The following is a 22367-nucleotide window of genomic DNA, read 5'->3' as shown; positions in this document are numbered from 1 at the left end:
ACCTCCTTATCAAAGACCTATGGCGTTTTAACAATGCCATAAGTCTCACAAGCATAAACAAGATCCCTTACATTACAGAGCCATAACAACATTTCTCTATTAAAAAATCTTTTACGGGTCTCATGTAACATTCAAATTCTCCAGAAAAAGTGAGTTTTGGGTTTTCATTAGCTGTAAAACATCATAACCCAAATTAAAGTAAATACATGTTTTCAATGTGTAAGGAATTAGAGTATTATTTTTTTTAAATACTCTTGGTTAGGATGCAGCTTTATGTATTTAATAGGTTGTATAAGCCAGCTTTCAATCAGTTTCATTTTAAAAGATGCAATTAAAAAGGAAATGTTCCCAGGTGGAAAGGTGTTCAGGTATGTGAACACCTGGATTACTGTGCATGTTTCTGTTCTTCACAGAAAGCCCCAGAACATCAAAACTACTTCTGTCCAACAGGGACGCCTGCTGACATCTGAAAGGTAACGCAGCTCAACTAAAACTCTGCTCCCACAGTCCCTTTCACATCTGGAGCATTAATCATTGCGCAGAAATCCCTTTTACGCAGACATCCATTTGGATATTTGAAGCAATTCTGACCGAAGAAGGCTGATTTTAATTTTTAATCAAATTGTTTTCCCATCATTTCCACTCGACCAAAGAAAATCTGCTTCTACAACCATCCGCATCTGTTTTTTTCTGCTCTCAGCTCCTGCTCCTCCTTTTAGAGGATTACTGCACATCTAATTATCGGGACCACAAACACAATCAGCTGGGCGTTTTGATGCTTGCTCTGGAAAACAGACAGGAATTACAGAGAGTTTCATTTCTTAGTCGAGTGCACTGACTTTCAAGAGGCTCCTCGGTTGGATCAGAAGAGCCTCCATCTAAATGATTAGCATTGATTTTCTGCAGGAAACCAGTTACTCTGTTGCTGGAGGCGGAGGGAGCTGAAGTACGTCTCTGTCCCGGTGGTGGCAGGGTCCCGACAAAACTGACTGCAAAGCATTGGTTCTGCTTTCTCAACTGTCCGCACCTGGTTTTTAGTTTCTTATCAGTCTGACTGAAAGTGTCACTTTTAAAGCAAGCTTTGGACAAAAAGAATCGAATTGGGCTCCGTCTCTTACGCGGTGATGTGCCGGTCCCACCCTGCTGCGTTGCTTCCTGATAGCTAGGCTTAATTCTGGACTGAGAAAGCTTTGCAGCTCTGTTGCTACAGTTCATCCATCACAAGGCTGCATGTTTAGGGTTGTTGTCCTGCCTGGAGGAGAACCTCATCTTCAGTCTTTTGCTGCCTTTGGAAAGCGTTCAACATTACTTAGCTCCATCTTCATCTTCCGAACAACCCTGACCAGTTTCCCTATCAAAACCCAGCACCCCACAGGATGACTCCGCCACCATTATGCTTCTCTGTGATCAGAGTGATATAGGGTGTTAATTTTCCCCGACACATCGTTTTATTCCACGTTTGCTGCGTCCTTAACACGGCATGCGACACACCCTAAACCAGGGGTGTCAAACTCATTTTGGTTGAGGGGCCGCATACAGCTTAATCTGATCTCAAGAGGGCCACACGAGTTAACTCATTGCAAGATTAAATAGAACTAATAAATGTGGACTTGTTGATTTTTATATTAAGTTAACTTCACTTTTACACAATATATTATGAATAACCTCAGCGTTTTTAAGAAAAGTATGTGCAATTTCAACAATACTTTTACTCAGTTAAACATTTACTTGTGCATTATGCATAAGAACTGATCACAGTGATTGTACAATGTTGAAAAACATTTATTCACATTTTTTTGGAACTTAAAAACACTGTCCTGCATGACAAAATACATCAAACAGATAAAAATTAAGAAATTATTTGAATTTTTCCACACCTGAAGCTTAATCTGCTAATTAAAACACAGCGCCCCTCATGGACAATATAGGAAACTGCATATTTTCAATTAAACAAAGTACATGTTTTTTTCAATAATTGTTTTATCATTCTCTTCCTTTCATCTTGTCCACTTGTGAAAGTCAAATCTGATGAGCTCTTTGTGGAATCTTATTTCCACATTGCCAGACAGGACATTGGGAAAAAAAAAATAAAAAATTGTCTGGCGGGCCGGATCCGGCCCGCGGGCCGTATGTTTGACACCCCTGCCCTAAACAATAGTTTCATGGCTAGACCATTAGTTGTCCTACCACCTAAGGCTGTTGATTTCTGCAGTTTCTTTCTTTAGGCTTATATAAAAAGGGCTCATATAAATTGTTTGCGGTTTGAACGGAAACACAAACAAAGTGCCCCACTGGGCTTTGGGAATAAAGACACCAGACAAAAAGTGTTTATTTGCGATTTTTAATTATTTTTCTGTAATGATTACACAGATCCTTGAGTCGAGTAACAGAAAGCAGAAGATCCAACTCCAACAATCTTGACAATGTTCAAAAACAGGTAAAGAGATTTTTGTCCAGAAAACCTTTAATCATTAATAGAATTAGTAGTATGACACATTTTCTTTATAAATATTCAGATATATACAGATAGAGCAGAAATGGTACATTCTTTTTTTCATCTTCAAATTACTTCACGTTTTTTTGTACAAGCCAAAATATCTGCCATTTTTATTTATATTCATGCAAAATATAGTTTCTCAGATTAATGGAAAATAAAAAGAATTCGCTGAACTTTTTCACCTTGCTTTGATGTGCACTCTCAGCTTACATAAGCGCCATAATTAGCATCAGAAATTTAGCAAATCAAAAAGAGGTGCACTTTGTGCCAGACACAATAGAAGCAGGTAAAGCAAAATTAAGGCCATTCCAACTTTTGCAAAGAAGATCAATAAATGAATAATAATAATAATAGTAATTCCATTAATTCACAGCAGTTCAGGTTTCACTGTATTTTTCCTTTTCCCTCAGGGCGTCAGATTGTACAATACATACACTAAAATACGAGTAAAACATACAAACAGAAAAATAAAACCTCAAAATCAATAATTTTCAAAAATATCAACCCATGCTTCTTTAAAATCCAGTTTAGAAAATAAAAGTTTGATAAACTTATCCTTCTTGATAAACTTATCTTTCTTGTTCTCTTTCAATATGATGCAATATAAACCTTTATTTTTATGTATTCTTTTTACATATTTTACCTTTTGCAACTCCAACCATTACATTATGATTCATGACAAATACAATAATATGAGGCTGATGATGAAGCTATGACACATGGAAGAGTCAAGACGGAGGAAAGGCTCATGAATCGTGTAAAATGGTTGAAAAGTTGATGATATGCTTGTAGATCCATTTTTTCTTTTCTCTTTTTTGGTTGCATATTCAACCCCAATATGGCACAAGAAGATGGATGTATGTGTGCTCCAGGAAAATGGATGCTGGCTCATGAACAGAAGTCATTTGAGTTGGAGCGTTTATGGCACAGAAGGAAAAAATTAGTCCGTAATGAAACAGAGCCTGTTTCTGAGGTTTCTTGCTCTGGTTTCAACTTTATTCACAAAGGTGGAGACGTCAATACAAACAGAGATAGAGAATTAGATTGTGTGGTCCCCGAGGAAGTCAGGAATGTCTGTCTAATGGATTTACATTTTGTATATTTATGCTAAACTATTTAGCTGACAGAAGTTGAACCTGCTATATAACTGTTTTGATTTCATGAATCCCTAAAAATCACATTGTTCTTTTTAAATATTTCATGTGCAAGACCATTTGCAAATTAAATTTGCCATTACCATTTGCAAATATGTCAAAAATGTTTTATGTAAGCTTTCAAATACCGTTTTTTGGGATTTTCTATCCTTAAATTTAACCTCCAACAACACTTATGAATATTTTTTTTCATCCAAAACTCATCCTAAATGTAGTTGAAAATTTTCCTCTCACTCTAACATTTCTGTTTGACAGTGACAGATTCTGGTTGTTGAGAATTTTGAGCATCAATAATTATTTTTTTTATTGAAATTGTGGTGGCTTTATTATGATGGTGGCAGTGTGGTTTGCTGAAAAGTTAACTAATGGAGTTGTACCCAGGGTCATTTTTCCCATATCCATCATTTTCCATCAAATTTTAATTTTTGTGGTTGAAATTAGGTTTCAAAAAATTAATTTTGTTAAAGAATTTCTTTTTAAATTTCTTTTATTAATTTCAAGATTTATTTAAAAAGGTCTTCCTTTCATTACATGTCTTTTAAATATATTGTTTCCTGCCATTAAGTACATTTGTTCTCGCGTGATTTCATTATCGAGTGACTTGATTATCACGTGACTGGTAACAGTACGTCACCTTCAGAATTTTATTAGACAGCTGCTACTCAAGACGCCAGGTGGGAGGTGCAATTCCGTAGCTGCCACAGGTAGGCTTTAAAGGTACATAGCCATGTAACATGCTTATAAAAAAAAGACCAAAACCCGTTTGATCATAAACAAAAGTAAAGGTTATATACACCAAGCCTCCATCTTGATAGTGTTTTGATAGTCCTATTTGAGCTGAAAAATAAATGAACAAATATAAAGAGACGTGGCGATATCTACTGGCTGTATCGCAGAACTATCATAATGGTGGTTTGCTTGATTTATAAATCAGTTGTAAATAATGCCTGACCCTCTGCAACGCCTTGCAATAAAGTGGTATTCCAGTCTTTTCCCTCTTGGAAACATATTTTTTGCGCTTTTTTCACTGGATGTTGGATCATTCTTCATTGTTTCACTGGAAGATGCTAATAGCCGTTAGTCGCTTCCTTTTTAGGAAGCGTTAGCCCTTCCCTGCTGCGCAGTATGTACTTATGTTAATATTGTAAATAAAGACAAAAGGCTTTATTTACTAACAAACTGAGCAAAAACAAAAAGCATAAAACACCAAAATAACAACTAATATGCCACCAGGATGTGATAATCTTTCATAAAAACTTTGTATGCAACCAGAGTGAACTACTGGTGTATAAATAAATAAAAAAGTCAAACAACGTGGCTATGCACCTTTAAGTCGTTTGTAAGCCCTCTATCTAACGCGTATATTGCCGTGTCTTACTGATATGCCTCTCAATTTTTAGTTGTCTGTTTGTGGGAATAAAACAACCTTCAGCCGATTGTGGGAACTGTTGTTTTGTTGTTTCCGGAGCTAGCTTGCTAGCATGAGTCTCCAAGTTATTGTTTGGGCTCTGTTAGATCAACACTATTGCTAACAAACTTTGTTTGACTATGCTTATTATAAAAATAAATCAACCATTTATACTTTTTATGGCACTGATGTTATTGCTATTGTTATTTGCCTGCATTGTATTATAACTAGGTTCCAGTTGGAAAGTTTGAAATTTAATGTAACGCTTTCCACATGATTGGATTGTAATTGTATCATCTGATCATATATTTCTGAAAATGAACTGGACCAGTTTGTCTTCTAAAGTGATTTGAGATGTAATTTGTTGTGAATTGCCATTATATGAGTAAACCTAATATAACTGAATTGGGTGGTGGTTGGTAGATTATCCGTGACCAACATACATCAGTGAGATGCACCTGGTGGTGGTTTCATGCAGAATGGGCAGATGCATTTTAATGCAGGTCAGTAGAAAAGCCCAGAACCTGGTGCAAACATGCACATACTAGCTAGGGTTGTTGCGTAAAAAGGTTCTTGCTGATGTACAGGATGTCGTGGTGGTGAAGTCCGACATTTCAGGGATTCATAAAAACAGGAGGAAAAAATTAGCAGTTAATAGTCCTGGTCGCCTTCACAGTAAAAGATGTGTTCAACTATTTTCAGCAGTCTACTTGTGTGAAGGCGACATTGGTGGTTTATGTGCAAAGGCAAAATATCCTGTGACATTATAGACTGGGCTTTGGGTAGCACAAATTAAAAAGAAAAACAAAGCACTGCCATAAGATTTGAATGCACTAAACGTGCAACACGTTTAAATATAACGCCCGTTAAAATTAAAAACCCTATAAAAAGTGTAAAGTCATAGAAAGGAAAAAATGTACAAGCCAGTATGAGCTCCTGTTAGCACCTAAAACATGATGCTAGCTTCTTTTTCCATTATGCAGGAATTTATCTAAATGTTTGGCCTTCAAAAGTAAATTAAATGTTAAATAATTTTAAGGTGTCTAATGGAATAAAAACAAAGCTTTTGGCCCACAAACAAAATGCTAATGCTAACTGAAAGTGGCACAACAGACATTGTTCAAGTAAACTAAATACTGACATCATTTTTCACTTAGCTTATATGCTAATATTTCTGTCTACCTCGCTGCAGAGGCTGGGCTTTCAATTGGTAAGTATGGAACGAATTTTGGTTGTTATTATCCCACGCTACATCACGCTACTGTGATTTCAAATACAGCTTTGATGCTAACAACTTTTTAATGCTACTGAATTTTCAAGAGGTTAAGTCAAAAACGTTAATTCGGTTTGCAGAAAGCGAGCAAAACCAGTAAGTTTGTTTGGTTTAGATGAAATACATTATTAAAGGCTAAAAATAAGTTAGCTAGCAAAAACCCCATTGCACTCTAAAACCCCTGGTAAACATGAAATTGGGGGGAGGGGGGGGGGGGGGGGTTAACAGAAAAGCTAATTAATTACTTAGTTTAAAACTAACCACAGCAGGCACTGGAGGGGCTCACATTTTCAAGCACCTTCAAGAGGCCCAGGGTCAGGGATGGAAAATGGTGGAATATGCCAGCTTCCACTTCAAAATCAGTTCCTGTCTGAATTGAAGGAGTTTAAGTATCTCTTGCTTCTCCTCAAGACAAAGCATATAATGAAGTGGGAGATTGTTTGGTGGATTACAGACATCAGGACCCAAAAGGGAAAGCTTTAGAGTTAAATATTGTTCTGCGTTAAAACTATCCTCCATTGCCCATAAGCTGTTGATGACAAGCAGCTCAGATTCTGCCTTTTTACCCTTCAAGGAAAAACACATTGGCAGCATATGTTGCCTCTGGTACTGTATGTATTTTGAAGCATCGTTGTTTATATGCAGATTTAAAAAAACAAAACAAAAAAAAAACAAATTTTTATTGCAATTTTACTGCTTGCCTAATTTATAAGGTTTTCCTGGTGACCAAAAGACAATAACCATGTTTGGACTATCGTGAATTTGCCTAAGACCACCAGAGAGCAATGGTGACAACTGTCTACGACCTATACCTGTTGGTTCATATTCCACACATAAAAGGATTGTATTGAAAGTGCTTTGCCTCCATTTAGTGGTAGGAGTTCAACGCAATTATGGCAAATTTAGTTTGGCTAAGTTGCGTGCAAAATACCTAAATTAAAATCTTGAATATAAAAACATAGATAATACATTTTTAATATAATTGTAGATAAATTAAGTAGATAAGGGTATAAAACTGTTCCTTTTGTTTATGTTCAGAAATAAACGATCGAGGATCCATAACTCTGATACTGCATCTTTAAGAGTCCCTGTCCATAAAACCATCTGGCTTTGATCATTTTGTATTTCTGATTCTGAATTGATGAAATACAGGCCATAAAATAACCCGTTAAATGTAACTTTCAATTTAGACATCAATTTCAGCTTCTTTAGCAAACGTTGTTTAGCCATGTTTTCGCCAGTCTCCATTGACTCATAATGAGCGGCCTGTGTCACCCCCTGCAGATCCATGCAGGTCATATCTGGTCTGCAAGTATTTTGGACTTTATTCATATTGTGAGGTGGTTGTCTCTCTGGTTGGAGCCAGCATTAAAATTATTACTCCACTTTAAGACCCACCAGTTGCCGGTTTTGGCCTCTGTTGGGATAATGGCTCGGGAATGACCCATGACTCACTAATCAGATTACCTTTCTCGACTCTGGGCGTCCCCCAGATGAGCTTTGGGAGGTAGCTGGGAACGGCGAGGTCTGGGGATCTCTGCTTAATGTGTTGCCCCTCCAACCTGGCCGTGAACAAACAGTGGAAGATTGATGACCTGGACAGACTTTAAGCCTGTATGACTGACTTCAGAGTTACAGAAGTTACTGTTGTGTGATAAAGAGCATGAAAAGGTTTACAAGACATGTGTTGGGGATGAAATGCATAGCTTTTTTTGGTGATGCTTATTTATATGGCCCTTTTTTTTTTACTTTAAAGTATAGAACCAGAATTAAAGAATGAATAAGTGGCATAGCCCTTCAGATCAGTCTCACACACCTTCATTGACAAGGCCTGGGATATATTCATAAGGGAATAAAACAGCTTTTTGAGGTGACAGCTCTAGATCTATTTAAGGATACTCAGAGAGCGTGTCCTAAAAGTAAAAACTACGTAGGTCATAAATATGACGTGGCTAGCCAAGGAATGAACCTTATTTTCTCCAAATTTATATGACTCATAACAGGAACATTACAAAAGGCTCTAATACTCCTGGGGCAAAATGTTTTTTCTACAGTTCCACACCGAAAATAAGTGCCTGAAACTGGTTCTTAAAATATATCGTGTGTGTTCTTCCTTTTATCAAGAGCCTAATAACAATGTGTAAATGCCGTTAGTTTTCATAAAGAAAACCTGGCCACAAAACTAGATTTTAAAACAAACACAACAATTACATACTGATCTTGGCCAGGGATGCTAAGCAGTCGTTTCCGCCTCAGTTCATTCATTTATTTTCACTTGTTTTAGGTGCTAAAAGACATTTTATGTCATCAGAATAAATAATTATCTTTCTTAAATAATATCACAATAATAGTACATCTCTAAGGCAAATTTTAGATTTTTCTTTGCTAAAAAAAACTGGTAATTTCCCAGTATTATAGCGTCATTAAACATTTTCAAAGCAAAAAAAAAAGCACTTAGGGATATTCTTTAAAGATTATGTAGATGGCAAACATAATATTCTTTTGTGCAATAAAGAGGGGAAAACCTTAATATCAAGTCAGATTTGGCTCAGTCTATTTCTTTTTATAGACCAGTTTTTCATGCAGCCTTCTGCATGCTTTTGGGCCAAAAGAGCCTTAAAGAGGTCACTACCTCGACATTCTCACCAATAATCATTAAAGTGTAACCACTTGAGATGGAAGAGCAATGAAGAAGTAAAAATCAAAATTGCATATACTGATCATTGCATAGAGAAGAAGCCTGGTGCAAAGCAAAAATCAATCAAAATCAACCAGCCTGACTGATCAAATCCCATCCAGCGTGGTGAAATAAATCCAGTCGCCGCTTTCTGCGAGTGTGTTGATGTCGTTCCGTGAAGTTTACAGCTACAGTTGGTTCATGTGGATGAGATGGAGGTAAAGTCTCTGCATGATTTAAGTCGTCTGTCCTCTTGCTCGGGATCAGGATAGGCGGGGGATGTCGGTGTCACATTGAGGCAGGGTCGCAGCAAGGAAGCACTAAGATGTAAACATGTGGATGTTTCAGTCCCAACCAATACGGCGAAGGAAAATGAATCAGAATCTGCGTTTTTTTACTCCGGTCAAGGATCGAGCTGGTCTTTCTTCGGCTGATGGCGTCGAAACAGAAACAAATCTCAGTGATCAGAACGAAATCCCGAAAGACATCAAAATGCTCACCCTCCCTCCAGATGACAAGGTCCGAGATGACGAGAGTTGCACAGCCACAAGTGATAAGTTTAGTTGGCACATATATTATTAAGTATTTATAGTAAAAAAATAAAATAAAACAACAAAACAAAATCACAAAGATGAAGAGTGAACGTAATTAAGAACTGATAGGTGTTGATCACAGGTATTAATCAGCTCTGGGTGTCCATTATTTTTTCTTAGTTTCTTGTCTTCATTTCATTTTCATAGTCCAGCAGCAGCGACAAACTTCAAGTGTCTCTGCAGTTTTTGTGGCGTCGGCAGCGGGAGGGAGGGAAAGCTTTGACAAGTGCTTGCAATACATGTTTGAAGCAAATCTAGATATATAGAATGCATGATCCTTGCATCAATTAATTTAGTGGAAGCACTGAACCACCATCCTTCTTTTCTTTTCTTTTCTTTTTTTTAAGGGGGGGGGGGGGACAAACTTTGTTCCGGATGTCCACCCTTGGAGACACGGCCCACATATTTTCCAATTACAATAAATAGGTATATTACACAGCTGTGTTCCTCTTGCACCCACCCCATCCCTACGTCATATCTCCGTATAGAATTATATATCTGTCTTCACAAAAAAGCTAAAATCAAATACAAGATTTTTTTTTTTTTTGTCTGCTTCGTGTTCCAGTCCATTCACTTCTAAACGGTTTCCTGGGTGTGTCTTGGAAAGTTTGTGTTTATTTTTTTTCACGTTTCTTCTTCTTCAATATATTGCCACATTCATATATCATGCATTTTACTGCATTGCTATTGCACTGGTCCGGACTGTTAGGGGGGGTTCGAAGAGACAGGAAAAGGGTCCGGGATTCAGGAGGAGGGAAGGATGGGTGACGAGGAAGGAAAATAAGCGATAAAAGCTTCAACACAATTTGGTCAGGTGGGGTTCAGGGGGGGAGGGGGGAGGGGGGAGGGGGGGGGCACAAAAAGCAGCAAATTCCTTGACCAAAGAGGAGGAGAGTGAGAGAAGAGGACAGGATGTATGGCTGGAAAAGAGGGGCAATAATATCTGCTTTAGAGTCATCTTCGTCTCATATTTTTCATTTGTTTTGCTGCTTTGTTTGCGTCACGTCACTGTTGCCCTTTTCCTTCGTTCAGCTACTGCTTGTGGACGTCCTCGCTGCGGATGATCTTGTAAATGATCCAGTAGAAAATGTTAAAAATGAGGAAGACGAGCGGGAAGGCCACGCGGGACACCGTGTCGATGCGCTTGGCCCGGCCGATGAACAGCTTCTTCATCTCCTCGATGCTTTTCTCGGGCGCTGCCGAGGTCGGGGCGTTGTTGTTGTTGCCCTTGATGGCCATGCCATCCTTGGCCTGCAGGCAGGCCGGACCCATGCCGTACCCGGGGAAGCTGAAGCGCCCATCGCCCGGGTCCTCCTCCTGCAACACATGCCAAGACTCAGGCTGTTAGGAACCAGAGAAAAAAAAAAAACATGTCACAGTTGAGAGCTCTGTGTGAGTTCAGGGAGGCTGCAGAGAAATTGTCAACAAGGAAAAGAAATAAGAAACGCATGAGAGAAATGCCATAAACACGTGTCTACTTCAGAGCTCAAAGGGCTTTATTAATGTTTATTTTATCAAGGCCAAATTGTGAATCTTGTGTTAGACACCAGAAAATGTCCATAATTGTGTCACTTTCAAGATCGAGGCCATTTTTGTTAGTAGTAGAGGTTCTAGATGGTTATTGTGAATTCACCTTATTAGATTAATGTGGAAAATTGAGCAGTGCTGATAAATCATCATCAATTCATTCTTGTTTCTATGTCATGTCTGTGCAGGTTACTTTGATTGTCTCACTATTTTGAACCGGGTTCCCCTTTGCTTTGCACTTTGTTGAGGATTAAATTGTGCAGCGCAGACTTTTTGCGTTTATGTCACATTATTTTGTTTTATAGTGTTGAAAAACTGCTCTTACTCTTGGCTGACATTAGGATAAAGGAATGAGCTGAATAGCATATTGGCTAGCTAGATCTGCTTTAACAACCCTTTTTTTATGTTGGGATGTTTATTTATCATTATTATCATTATTTTTACATTTTTTGCTGCTTTCTAAACAAAAATATACTTTCAAATGAGGATTTTACCTAATAGGGGGAGACAATCTATCCAAACCAACCTCGCCCTCTGTTAAACAAATATTGCTCCTGTTGAAAACCGTGAATGGTTACCCACATTTATTAGAAAGCTGACTTTAATTGTACTACCCATGCACATGCCAGACTGCTGCCACACCTGTACAATCAAGAAAATATTTAAATAAAACCTTTATGACAACACGAAGAAGACTAAAAGATCCCATAAAGCAACACGTTATGTCTCAAGTGAACACAGAAGTTTGAGAATAGATGATAGGTTAGACATATGTCTGAGGATATGTGACTGCTGTAAAACCACACTGGGGGGGCATTATTTATTATAAATACCGTCCTGCGGGAATTACTCCAAAAGCTCATCTACGACTCATCCAGGAGGTCAAAAAAGAACAAAAAAAGCAACAAATAAGGCTCTGCCAAATAGTCTTGGCAAAAGTAGTATTTGTGGGAGTGTTCAAAGGCAAAAACCACTGCTAACCTGCTGGAGATGGAGAAGGAAAAGTGAGGGAGCTGGTTGTGTGATTAGTTGAGTGATTAATCTACATAATAAAATAGATTACATAGATTAATAATTAATATGTGTTAATTATGAGGATTTTCTGCAGCTACAGCGAATAAAAACAAAGCGTTTAACATTACATGTTCAGACCAATAAACATAAAAACATTTTAATACAGAAATGTGGGCTTTGTGAAAAGTTTGTTTAACAGTTGCTTCAACCTTATTTTCACAAAATACATCTAATCTGACAAATCAGCCTCACATTAAAATTTATCTCATATGACTGTTTCTGGAATTGAATTGGAAGTTCTTAGTAAGTGTTTTGAGTCATTTGTTATGAACTGGCACAGAATAAGTAAAATCATTTGTACTGAACCGTGGCAAATTGCAAATGCTGTCAATAAATGTGAGCGAATGTATTTGTAGTTGGGTAATACAAAAACAAATAAAAAACAATTCTGCCATAGTTTTGATATAATATAAAGGAATTTTATTGTACTTTTCTCCTATCCTGACTGATAACTTTATACAATAAAATTAGTTTGATTCTTTGAAACATGTCTGCACACCATGGATTTAGCTGAAGGATGAAAGTGTGTAAATGTCAGGGAAATCCTACGAGGACACTTTAACTTTTTTTCCCCCAGGTTGATCAGATTCTCTGCAACTGATGACAGGTGTGAGCAAAAGAGGACCAAATCCTGAAGCTGAATCAAAAAATGCCTCATCACTCTATTTATTTAAGGCTTCTATGCAAGAAGGTTATTGCAGCTCTTTTAAAAAAATATATTTTTCCATTTGATCCATACTTTCCTATTTCACCTGAACTTAAGAGCACTGTTGCCTTGCAGCAAGACGGTCCTGGGTTCAGATCCTGTCCTGGGATCTTTCTGCATGGAGTTTGCATGTTCTCCCTGTGCATGTGTGGGTTCTTTCTGGGTACTCCAGCTTCCTCCCACAGTCCAGAAACATGACTGTTGGGTTAATTGGTCTCTATAAGCCCTTAGGTGTGATTGTCTGTGTGTGCATGGCTGTTTGCCATGTGTGTCTCCATGCTGGGGAGAAGCAGGTATATACAATTGATGGATGGACTTGGTTTTATGTTGTCATATTTGTGGAAAAGGTTTTAAACTAATGCATCAGTCTAGTGTTTTTTTTTTACACCAGAAAAACCTACAATTTTAACAGGGGTGTGTACACTTTTGAGAACCACTGTAAGGAGCAGAGCAGTGGCAACATAGTTTAGTTCTAAGCCATTAGTAAAACCTTGTGTGATCATCCAACAAGAGATTTTTTTACATTTCTGCGTGCTTTCGCTCCGCACAAGAGGCCGCCAGCTTTGCAGAGGCTGAGCTGCAGAGTGGATTAATGAATGAAGAGCTCACCACGGGTCAGACTACACACAGCACTGATGTAATGCTGGTACGCCTTCACACCCGAGTCAAGGGGACCGATGATGTGAATGAGGTATTTGAATGGATTCGATTGACTGACACGAGCTGCACTGAAGGTGACGGCATGCGCGGGACATTTTCACCCAAGGGCAGCGAGATACCGACAATGTTATCTGCATTGTCACCCTGCCTTTTCATTTTAGCAGGTGCATCGACTTCCTTATCTGTTATAGAGAGTTTGGCTCAAACATCAACGTGGGTTGTCCGTGGAAGCTCTATCGCCAGAATAAACACCACAAACAGCCTTTAAACAACAACCCTAAAGTAAAACGAAGAGCATCTCTCAGGCGGCTGAATGTCATCAGAATGTTTACAGCTCGTGTTCTCCGCCCCGCCTTTGAGTCAGTTTGGGGAGCGATCGCAGCAACTGATCAGAATTTAATCAAACCTTTCCCGTTTCGACTGGAAAAATGGGAAAAGAAACACTTTACGACCAGAAGCCAAGCAGGACCAATGCCCAAATCAGAAACAACTGCTGGCAGCACGGGAGCTTAAGTGACGCAAAACCTCTGCAGCAACAACAAATCAACCCAGCAATAAAAGATGACAGCTGAACACCCCTTTGCTAGACTTGGGCTCTACCATCCAGAAGAAGGAAAAAAAAGGCTAAGTATTCAATAAACTGCCAAAGGAGCGGATGAAAATGATCACTAAAGTGAGATCAGAAGGGAATGTCTTGTCCCAGTATGTGGTGCTTGCATGAGTAGCGTTCAATTGGTTGTGTGTATCTGTAGTCGTGTGCACGCGCACTTATGTATGTTGCACCACAAGGTAGTGATCCATTTTTAGCAACCAATGTCCCCTTTCTGTCCTTGCATCCACACCAAGTCATCTATTACTGTTAATACACACACACACACACACACACACACACACACACACACACACACACACACACACACACACACACACACACACACACACACACACACACACACACACACACACACGCACACTGGGAGTCTGCGCATTAACCGCAACACTATCCGACCTCTGCCCGTCCTTCAGTGACGCTGTGAAACTATTACAGATGCTCCGCTTTATTCTCCCTGCCATGTGATTAATGTGGAGGGTGGAGGGACGTGAGGAGGAGGCGCAATGAGAAGAACTGTCGAGAGAGGAGGAGGAGGAGGAGGTGGAGGAGAAGAAAAAGAACGGAACGACGCAAAGAAGAACAATAGGAGAGGAAGAGGAAGGAAGCCCAGAGACTCCCAAGGAGACACATACGCCCCTTTAAAGGAAGAAATAAAAGGTAAATCACGTGAGGCATTATAGAATATCTCCATTAACTCAGCAAGGACCATACACGGTTCATGAAAGGATGGATGGAGAAAATCACTGTGGAGCTAAATGCTTTGGAAATAAGTTCCTTTATTCTTTCTGCCGTGTCATCCTATTGTGTATCGAAACAGATGAAAAATATCGTGCCCTTGCTAGAGTTATGTTTTAATTACATGAAGTATTGCTTTTATTTTTGAGCCAAAATTGTCAGTCAATCTATCCGTTGTCTAAAGCAGTGGTGGCCAAAGTGGGGCTCTGGGGCCATTTCCGTCCCCTGGATTGATTTTGTGCGGCGCTCAACCGTAATTCAACAATTATTTGACGCAGCAGCACATGTGAGTAATGCACATGCTGGCTATTTATTCTTAATTTAGGCAAAGATTGTTACATATAAGTTAAAATTTTATTATTATTTAAAATGTTTGGTACAACACAAAGTATCTTTAATTTCATAGTATAAATAGGACCACATTTGTTCAATGACTTTTACTCAAATGCAGACTTTAGTGCACCAAAATTGGCATTTAATTAATTTTAAAAAATTGTTTAAATACAGCAACTGTTTCCAAAGAAAGACTGACCAAGTCCTGATCCTTTTTCGGAGAATTGCCAAAATAAATAAATAAATTCATTCGGGTTCAAAAGAATTTGCAAAATGGATGACCATGTTTTAATAAGACAAAAGATGCAAAACCCTTTTAAATTCTAAATCTGCAATAATTTACATATCCTTTTCAAACATAAAATCTCAAAAATTTGTTTAATTAAAATAGGGCATGATCATAATTTATGGAGTTGGTAAAAGTAAAAAATATATACAGATATATTTTGGGAATGTTAGTTTGTTTTTTCTTAAATTTTTTTGGCCATTGAGTACGTTTTATGTGGCAATTTCAGCCCAGGAGATAAAAAGTGTGGACACCTTTGGTCTAAACCCGCTTATTGTTTCCTAGCTCCAGCAGTTACAGGGTACATCCTAAACAGGTGCTATGCTGGTCAATCATAGGGTGCAAAACTAATTCTTTGGTGTCATTTCTTACCATGTCTTGAGAAATGTTTACAGGCTAACGATCCCTAATTCCACATCCACCTTCTGCTTTATGAGGTACACCTGTTCAATTGGTTGCTGGGAAAAAAATCTAAATATCATTGAGGGAGCAATTCAGTGCGCTTAAGCATCTAGTTGTGGTACACATGACTTCCTGAAGTTCAAACTAAACATCAGAAAGGGGACAAAGAGGGACTTTGAAGTGTCTCACACATTTATGATCTGGGTGTGTGGTATTTCCTCACACAAACATCTTTCAGGTTTAAGGACAATGGCTCAATTTTTTTTTTAAATATCTTATGAGTGGCGGTTGTGTGGACAAATGTGTCTTGTTGATGTAAAGGTGCATTTAAGTCGAAGGCGATCAAGGCATATTTTCCGCCTTGATCGTGTTAGAAGAGCTTTCTAGAGACGATCACATCCTTTTGGATCCCCAGAACAGACAAATTCCTAAAGGCTCACACATACTTGCGTGGACATGAGTCTGCAGTCTGCGCAGACTCTAGCGCAGAGCTCAGTTTTTACAACTGCGTACATATATGCGGTGTTTCTCTATAAACTGCTCGATGGCAAGAAGTCTTCACATTGAGCTGCTCCAAGCAGGCGGTCTCAAGGAGGCGCAGCATCACATTGAAATCTGTAATTTCAATGTTTGCACCTTGACCATGATACCTGTTACTTATATGTAGCTGGTATATCTAACACATTTAGAGTTTACCATTTCTGTCTTAAAAAAAGATACTTAACTGGAATTTATGCTGAAAGATATGCTTAAACTAAAAAAAATCATTTCTTATCCCCCAGTTTCCTGCTTGGTCTTGTAAAAAGTGTTAGTCTGAGACTTTTAATGGAGGAAAAAAGTATTTAAACCCAGATGTGAAAGATTTAGATGAAGGCAAGCTAAAAGAAACACAGATTGAAAAAATATCTCAGAGGGAAAAATTCCTAGACGTCAGAAAAATCTTTGCAAAAAGCATCCAAACAAGAACTAAGGATAAAGTAGAAAGAAGTAGACTGGAAAAGGAGGGAGAAAGACAACAGCAGAACCTCTTTGCTCACTCATCCGTCATGCTTTCAGCTCGTGATTGAAGCATTTGTATCGGTGCAGTCGCAGATGTGATTAATCGAACAGATTAGCAGGAAGCAGAAAGAGAACGGTGTCAGGCCTTTGCCGTCTCCTCTGCAAACATTACCCTTGGATCCTTGTTTCAGAGACCCGCATTTGCATAAAACACGACTCAGAGGACGCGTCAGCCACAACTAACGCTGGAATCAGTCTCTGCTGAAGGAGGCATGAGGAGGGATTCCCTTTCTCGCCTCCTGCTTCATAATTTCCCTCTGCAGGCGATTCCAGATGAGCAACGAGGAAAAGTATTCGTTTCAACCTCCCTTTCCTGGTTTTTATTCTGATAAATTGTTCTTAAACTGCCCTCCATACTTTGTTTCTGTCTCACTTCTCCCTCTTTCGTCTATAAAGGCCATTGAGGCATTGAGTGGATTCTGTGACTGTGTTTAAATTGGGTTTGAAAATCATTTTCCTCTAAAAAAAAACGTCTTAAGGAACTTTTTGTTTGAACTTCTGACATAATTGTCTGTTTGCATCGACTTTTAAAAATTTGGGACAGTTTGATAGATGAGAATAACTAGGAATAGTCTAGACTGGCTCCATTATAGTGTTTTTCTTCTGTATTTAATTTAACATATTCCACGATGCAACTGAGTCTACCAGCATTGAAAACATTTCTCATTCTTTGTGGCTGATGGTATTTCAGCTGTAGCTGGGCGTTTAGTAAATGGACTGAATTTGTGCAGCACTTCTCTACCCGTATCAAGCACTCAAAGCGCTTCACACGAGAGCCGCAGACAACATTCATACACCAACATGCAGATCAGTAGGGGATTCGGCATTATTTGCCTTGCCCAGGGGTGCATGACATGTCAAACCCACAGCTTTTGGATTGATAGACAACTAAACTTCCCACTGAGCCACAGCTGCCTCATTTGGAGACAGATCATGCTTTAAATGCTGCTGTAAAGACACATGAAGATCCCTGCAATATCTGTCAAAAAAATACATGCTGTTTCCTCTCTTGTTCAGTATTGCAGATATGATAATTTTTAATTATTTGTTTTGGATCATTGTCCAGCTTAAAGAGCTAATAATTCAATTCAATTCAATTCAATTCAATTTTATTTATATAGCGCCAATTCATGAAAAATGTCATCTCAAGGCACTTTACAAAGTCAAATCAATCATAATCATAATCAATAAGGACCTGTTTTCAGTCCTCTGCCACCAGAGTTGTTTTTTATGGTCTTATTTACCATCTTTGATACCCATCAGTGGGCACGAGGAGCGTTTTCCACATATTTATCCTTTGTTTCACACCAGACAGTTAATTTCAGAAAAGTGCTTTCCTAGGCTGATCTGACCACATGGTTCCAGCTAATGTTTTGATTGTGATTAGTACTCTCTGCATGTTTTAAATTTGTGATGGTAGAACAGAAAAGGCCTTTTCCTGACAACTGGTTGCCAAACCGATGCCTTTTAATCCTTTTTATAGACGCTAAAATAAACATTGGTCCTTATCCAGGCTTGTTTGTTAACTTTGTAAAGACTAATTTGACTGCAGATATGAGCAAGTTTAGATGAACAGATATTTTCACATAAGTTAGGGAACATAATTCCCTAACTTATGAAGGTCTCACATGTGCCTTTACCTGAAAATGGGCCACTGTGCCAAGTATTTCTTTTTTTGTGTGTCCCGGATAAACAAGGAGTCACAGATTACTAATAAGAAATTCCTAGAATATCTGTTCACCTTAAATGTGAAGAATACATTACAAAAGTCTTCGCTTGGATTTGTTTCATAGGAACTGTTACACTGCAAAAAGAGAACTAAAAATAAGTAACATTTTCTTGAAATTAATGTATTTGTCCTTGATTTGAGCAAGTAAATAAGATAATTTTTACCCCTAAAATAAGATAATTAGATATACTGCACTTGAAATAAGATGATGGAGATGAATTGTTCCTATTTTAAGTGCAAAAATCTTATTCCATTGGCAAATAGTCCCATTTATCTGCTCAAATCAAGGAAAAATACTTTAATTTCAAGAAAAAAAAATCTTATTTTTAGGTCTATTTTTGCAGTGTAGTGGTGCAAATAGGTGTGACATCAGCCATTTCAGTCTCTATGAAGATTAACAACACAAATACAGACCACAAGAGCAAAAATTGATTTTGGTATGTTAGAAAAAAAGCATGTTAACGCAAGAAAAACATGCATATTGATTGCAGTGATTTTATTAATATACAAGGATTCAAGTAAAGATACTGCAGGTGGGACTGATGCAGGCAGTCCATGGCCATAAATACAGATTAACCTGTGTTGTTAAGGTTCATTCATTCTGGTGTCAAAGCAAATTTAATTAGTTAAATGAAGGTCACTGAAACTGGGGGGGCCGATGAACTGCTGCAATGGTTCTGGAAATTCTGTGGATGCCTCTGCTGCAGCTAAGGAGATGTCTAGGAGTTGCAGCAGTGAATCAAAATCAGCAATCTGGCTGATTAGGTTTCAGCATATTTTTGTGCTGTAGTGCGGCATGCATCCTTCTCTACATGCATCCTTTTCTGCTTTTCCGGCTCTGTATTGGTTTCCACTGGAGTCTTCACTTGCATGAAGCGGAGCTGTGTTAATGTCTCTGGCTCATCAAGCCGCTGACCTGGAATGATTATCCACATGATCTGCTACGCTTGTTCTTTTTTTCTCCTCTCTCTCGTCTTTCTGTTCCTCCATCAGATCCGAACAACATCCAGGGCAGCCACAATCCTTTCAGCTGAATGTTTGAAACATGAATTCTAAATTTACCATCATTTAGGGCTCACTGAAGCCCAAGATAGGGTTGAAATGTTGCAAATTCTGAAAACGAGGAATTTTACCAATGTCAGACACAACAAAACATTTTAAACCGTTTTTGAACACAAACTAAAGTTTTAAAGCATTTATGTGAATGCAGAACAACCTTCCACCTTCATAGAGGCAGTAATTCCTAAATGTACAGTAAAAGCAACACAGGTAATTAACTAAGAACCAACAGTCAACAATTAGCACATGTACACAGGTTTGGTTTTAAAAGATGGACAAAGTTAATTGTCACTGGGTGTCTTAAAAAATCAAACACATCAGATGTTATCTACAAAACTCTATTTAAACATTTGCTACTCTGCAAGAAAACATCTCACAAGAACCTTCAGTGACCGAATAAGCTCTTAAAAAAATAATGGTATCAGTTGACTAAATTTGTGAAACCACCTCATAAGATCAGGTGATGAATCTTGCAGGAATTACTCCATCAATTTAATCACCGGAGTTGTTTGCTATAAAAAAGGTGCACATGCACATGAATGATTTGTCAACTTTGAAAATGTTTACCTCCAAATAAAAGTGTGCAACCATTATCGTGTTGCATCAAAATCCCCTCACATGAGAAAAATGGCTGCTAAGAATCTTCTTTCTCCTTCTACCTTTGGCTTTTTCCTTTCAGGGGTTGCCACAGCGAGTCACTTCTTCTCCACCTCACCTTATCTTCTACAGCTTCTTCCCTCACAACTTCCCTCATGTCCTCTTTCACTCCATCCGTAAATCTCCTCTTTGGTCTTCCTCTAGGCCTCTTGGCTGGCAGTTCCTTCTACCGATGTGCTCACTATCCCTCCTCTGTACATGCCCAACCATCTTAGTCTGCCCTCTCTGGGTTTATCTCCAAAACATCTAACTTGAGCTGTACTCATTCCTATTCCTATCCATCCTCATCACTTCCAAAGAGAACCTGAACATCTTCATCTCTGCCTCATGTCTCTTTCTTAGCGCCACTGTGTCTAAACCATCCTGCATCCCTGGTCTCATTATGTTCTTCTACACTTTTCCTTTCATTCTTCCTGATACTCTTATCATTCAACACACCTGACACTTTTCTCCACTCGTTCCAACCTGCTTGGACACATTTCTTCATCAACATCCTCAAAGCAAATATGCACAGTACTTTTTCTTGGCATGATACCATACTGCTGCTCACAGATGCTCTCTTCTGACCTCAGTCTAGCTTCCACTACTTCCTTGTGTGACTTATCAAACTTATTCCTCTGTAGTTGCCACAAATATGCACGTCTCACTTGTTCTTCAGTATTGGTGCTGGCCCACCTCTCCGCTCCTCAGGCATCTTCTCTCTCTCTAAGATCTCATTAAACAGCCTAGTCAATAACTCTCCTGCTGTCTCTTCTAGCCACTTTCATACATCCAAAGGTATAACATCAGGAGCAACTGCCTTTCCACTCTTCATCCTTTCCAATGCCATCCTGTTCCATTCTTATTAATCTTTCCTACTTCCTGGCCCACACTGGTCACTTCTTCTGCTCTTTGTTCTCTCTCATTTACCTCATTCATTAACTCCTAAAAAGTACTAAATCTATCTTCCTATCAAACTTGTTGCACCCGTCTGTACATTTCCATCTCGATCCTTAATCACCCTAACCTGTTGAACATCCTTCTCATCTGTCTCTCAGCCTCGTCACCCTGTATAAATCCTTCTGTCCCTCCTTACTGTCCAGCATTAGTTGCAGTTGTCCAGTCATCTGGAAGCACCTCCTGGCCAACCAAAGCCACTCCACTCCTTCTTGTGAGCCACACAACCGTCTTCCTTTTCAGCTTCCACCACCTTTGTCCTCTGCTCTAACTTGCTCTAACTCCTCTGCTGTCTGGCAGCACTCTCACTAACCACTACCATGCAGCTGCTGAGTTATTTCAGATTACATCATCTTAACAAGATGTGATCCAGCTGTGTGCGTCTACCATCGTTCCTGCAAGTTCCTGCCTCTTGTGGAAGAAAGTGTTCACTACAGCCTCTCTGCAAAGTCTACCACCATCTGTCTGTCCGCATTCCTGTTCTGGACACCAATACTGTTGAGGAATGTCTAGCCTGACTGAGTACTATGTCACAAGGCTAAAGCAATAACCAAGTTTCCCAAAGTTTGGACCTATCCTCATGAAAAACTTCAGATCTCAATCCTACAGTGGACCTGTAGTGAGTTCTCTAAAGGCAGGTTGCAAAACGGAGATAAACTCCAAGCACTAAGAAACCAGATTGTGTCGCCATCATAGAGGATGTGGGTCAGGAGAAAATTGCTGATGTTATGAAGAGCAGGGTCAGAGATTTTAATTTCAAGACATTCACCTATTACGTCTGCATAAAGACCCTAACACAAGATTGTGTTCTCTCTTTCAGGATTGAAATTAAGGGGGATAGGTCACATCCGTTTTAAAACTGCATAACTATGGATGTTATTTGGTGAAAACTGAGTGGTAGAAACGAAGGTAGAATAAAGAACCGTGAAGGAAATGTTCTGGGTAACAGCTATAGCCTCTGCTACAGTTAAACACCTGTTTAATTTGGC

The 22367-nt window shown here is 38.8% G+C and overlaps 1 protein-coding gene across 3 annotated transcripts in view; it reads right to left on the bottom strand.

Moving 5' to 3' along the window:
- Positions 1-10432: 10432 nt before the first annotated feature.
- The window catches only part of glra1 (glycine receptor, alpha 1), a 155214-nt gene continuing 143279 nt past the window's right edge, over positions 10433-22367 (bottom strand). For all 3 annotated transcript variants that reach the window (XM_036127006.1, XM_036127005.1, XM_036127007.1), the window contains one exon: positions 10433-10919. In XM_036127006.1, coding sequence (XP_035982899.1) covers positions 10635-10919 — 285 coding nt within the window. In that variant the 3' untranslated portion in view covers positions 10433-10634. The remainder of the gene's footprint in view (positions 10920-22367) is intronic.

The sequence above is a fragment of the Fundulus heteroclitus genome, chromosome 23, assembly GCF_011125445.2.
Source record: "Fundulus heteroclitus isolate FHET01 chromosome 23, MU-UCD_Fhet_4.1, whole genome shotgun sequence".
In the NCBI taxonomy this organism is placed as follows: Eukaryota; Metazoa; Chordata; class Actinopteri; order Cyprinodontiformes; family Fundulidae; genus Fundulus; species Fundulus heteroclitus.
Note: the sequence above shows the minus strand (reverse complement) of the source record. Positions and strands in the feature narration are given on the sequence as shown.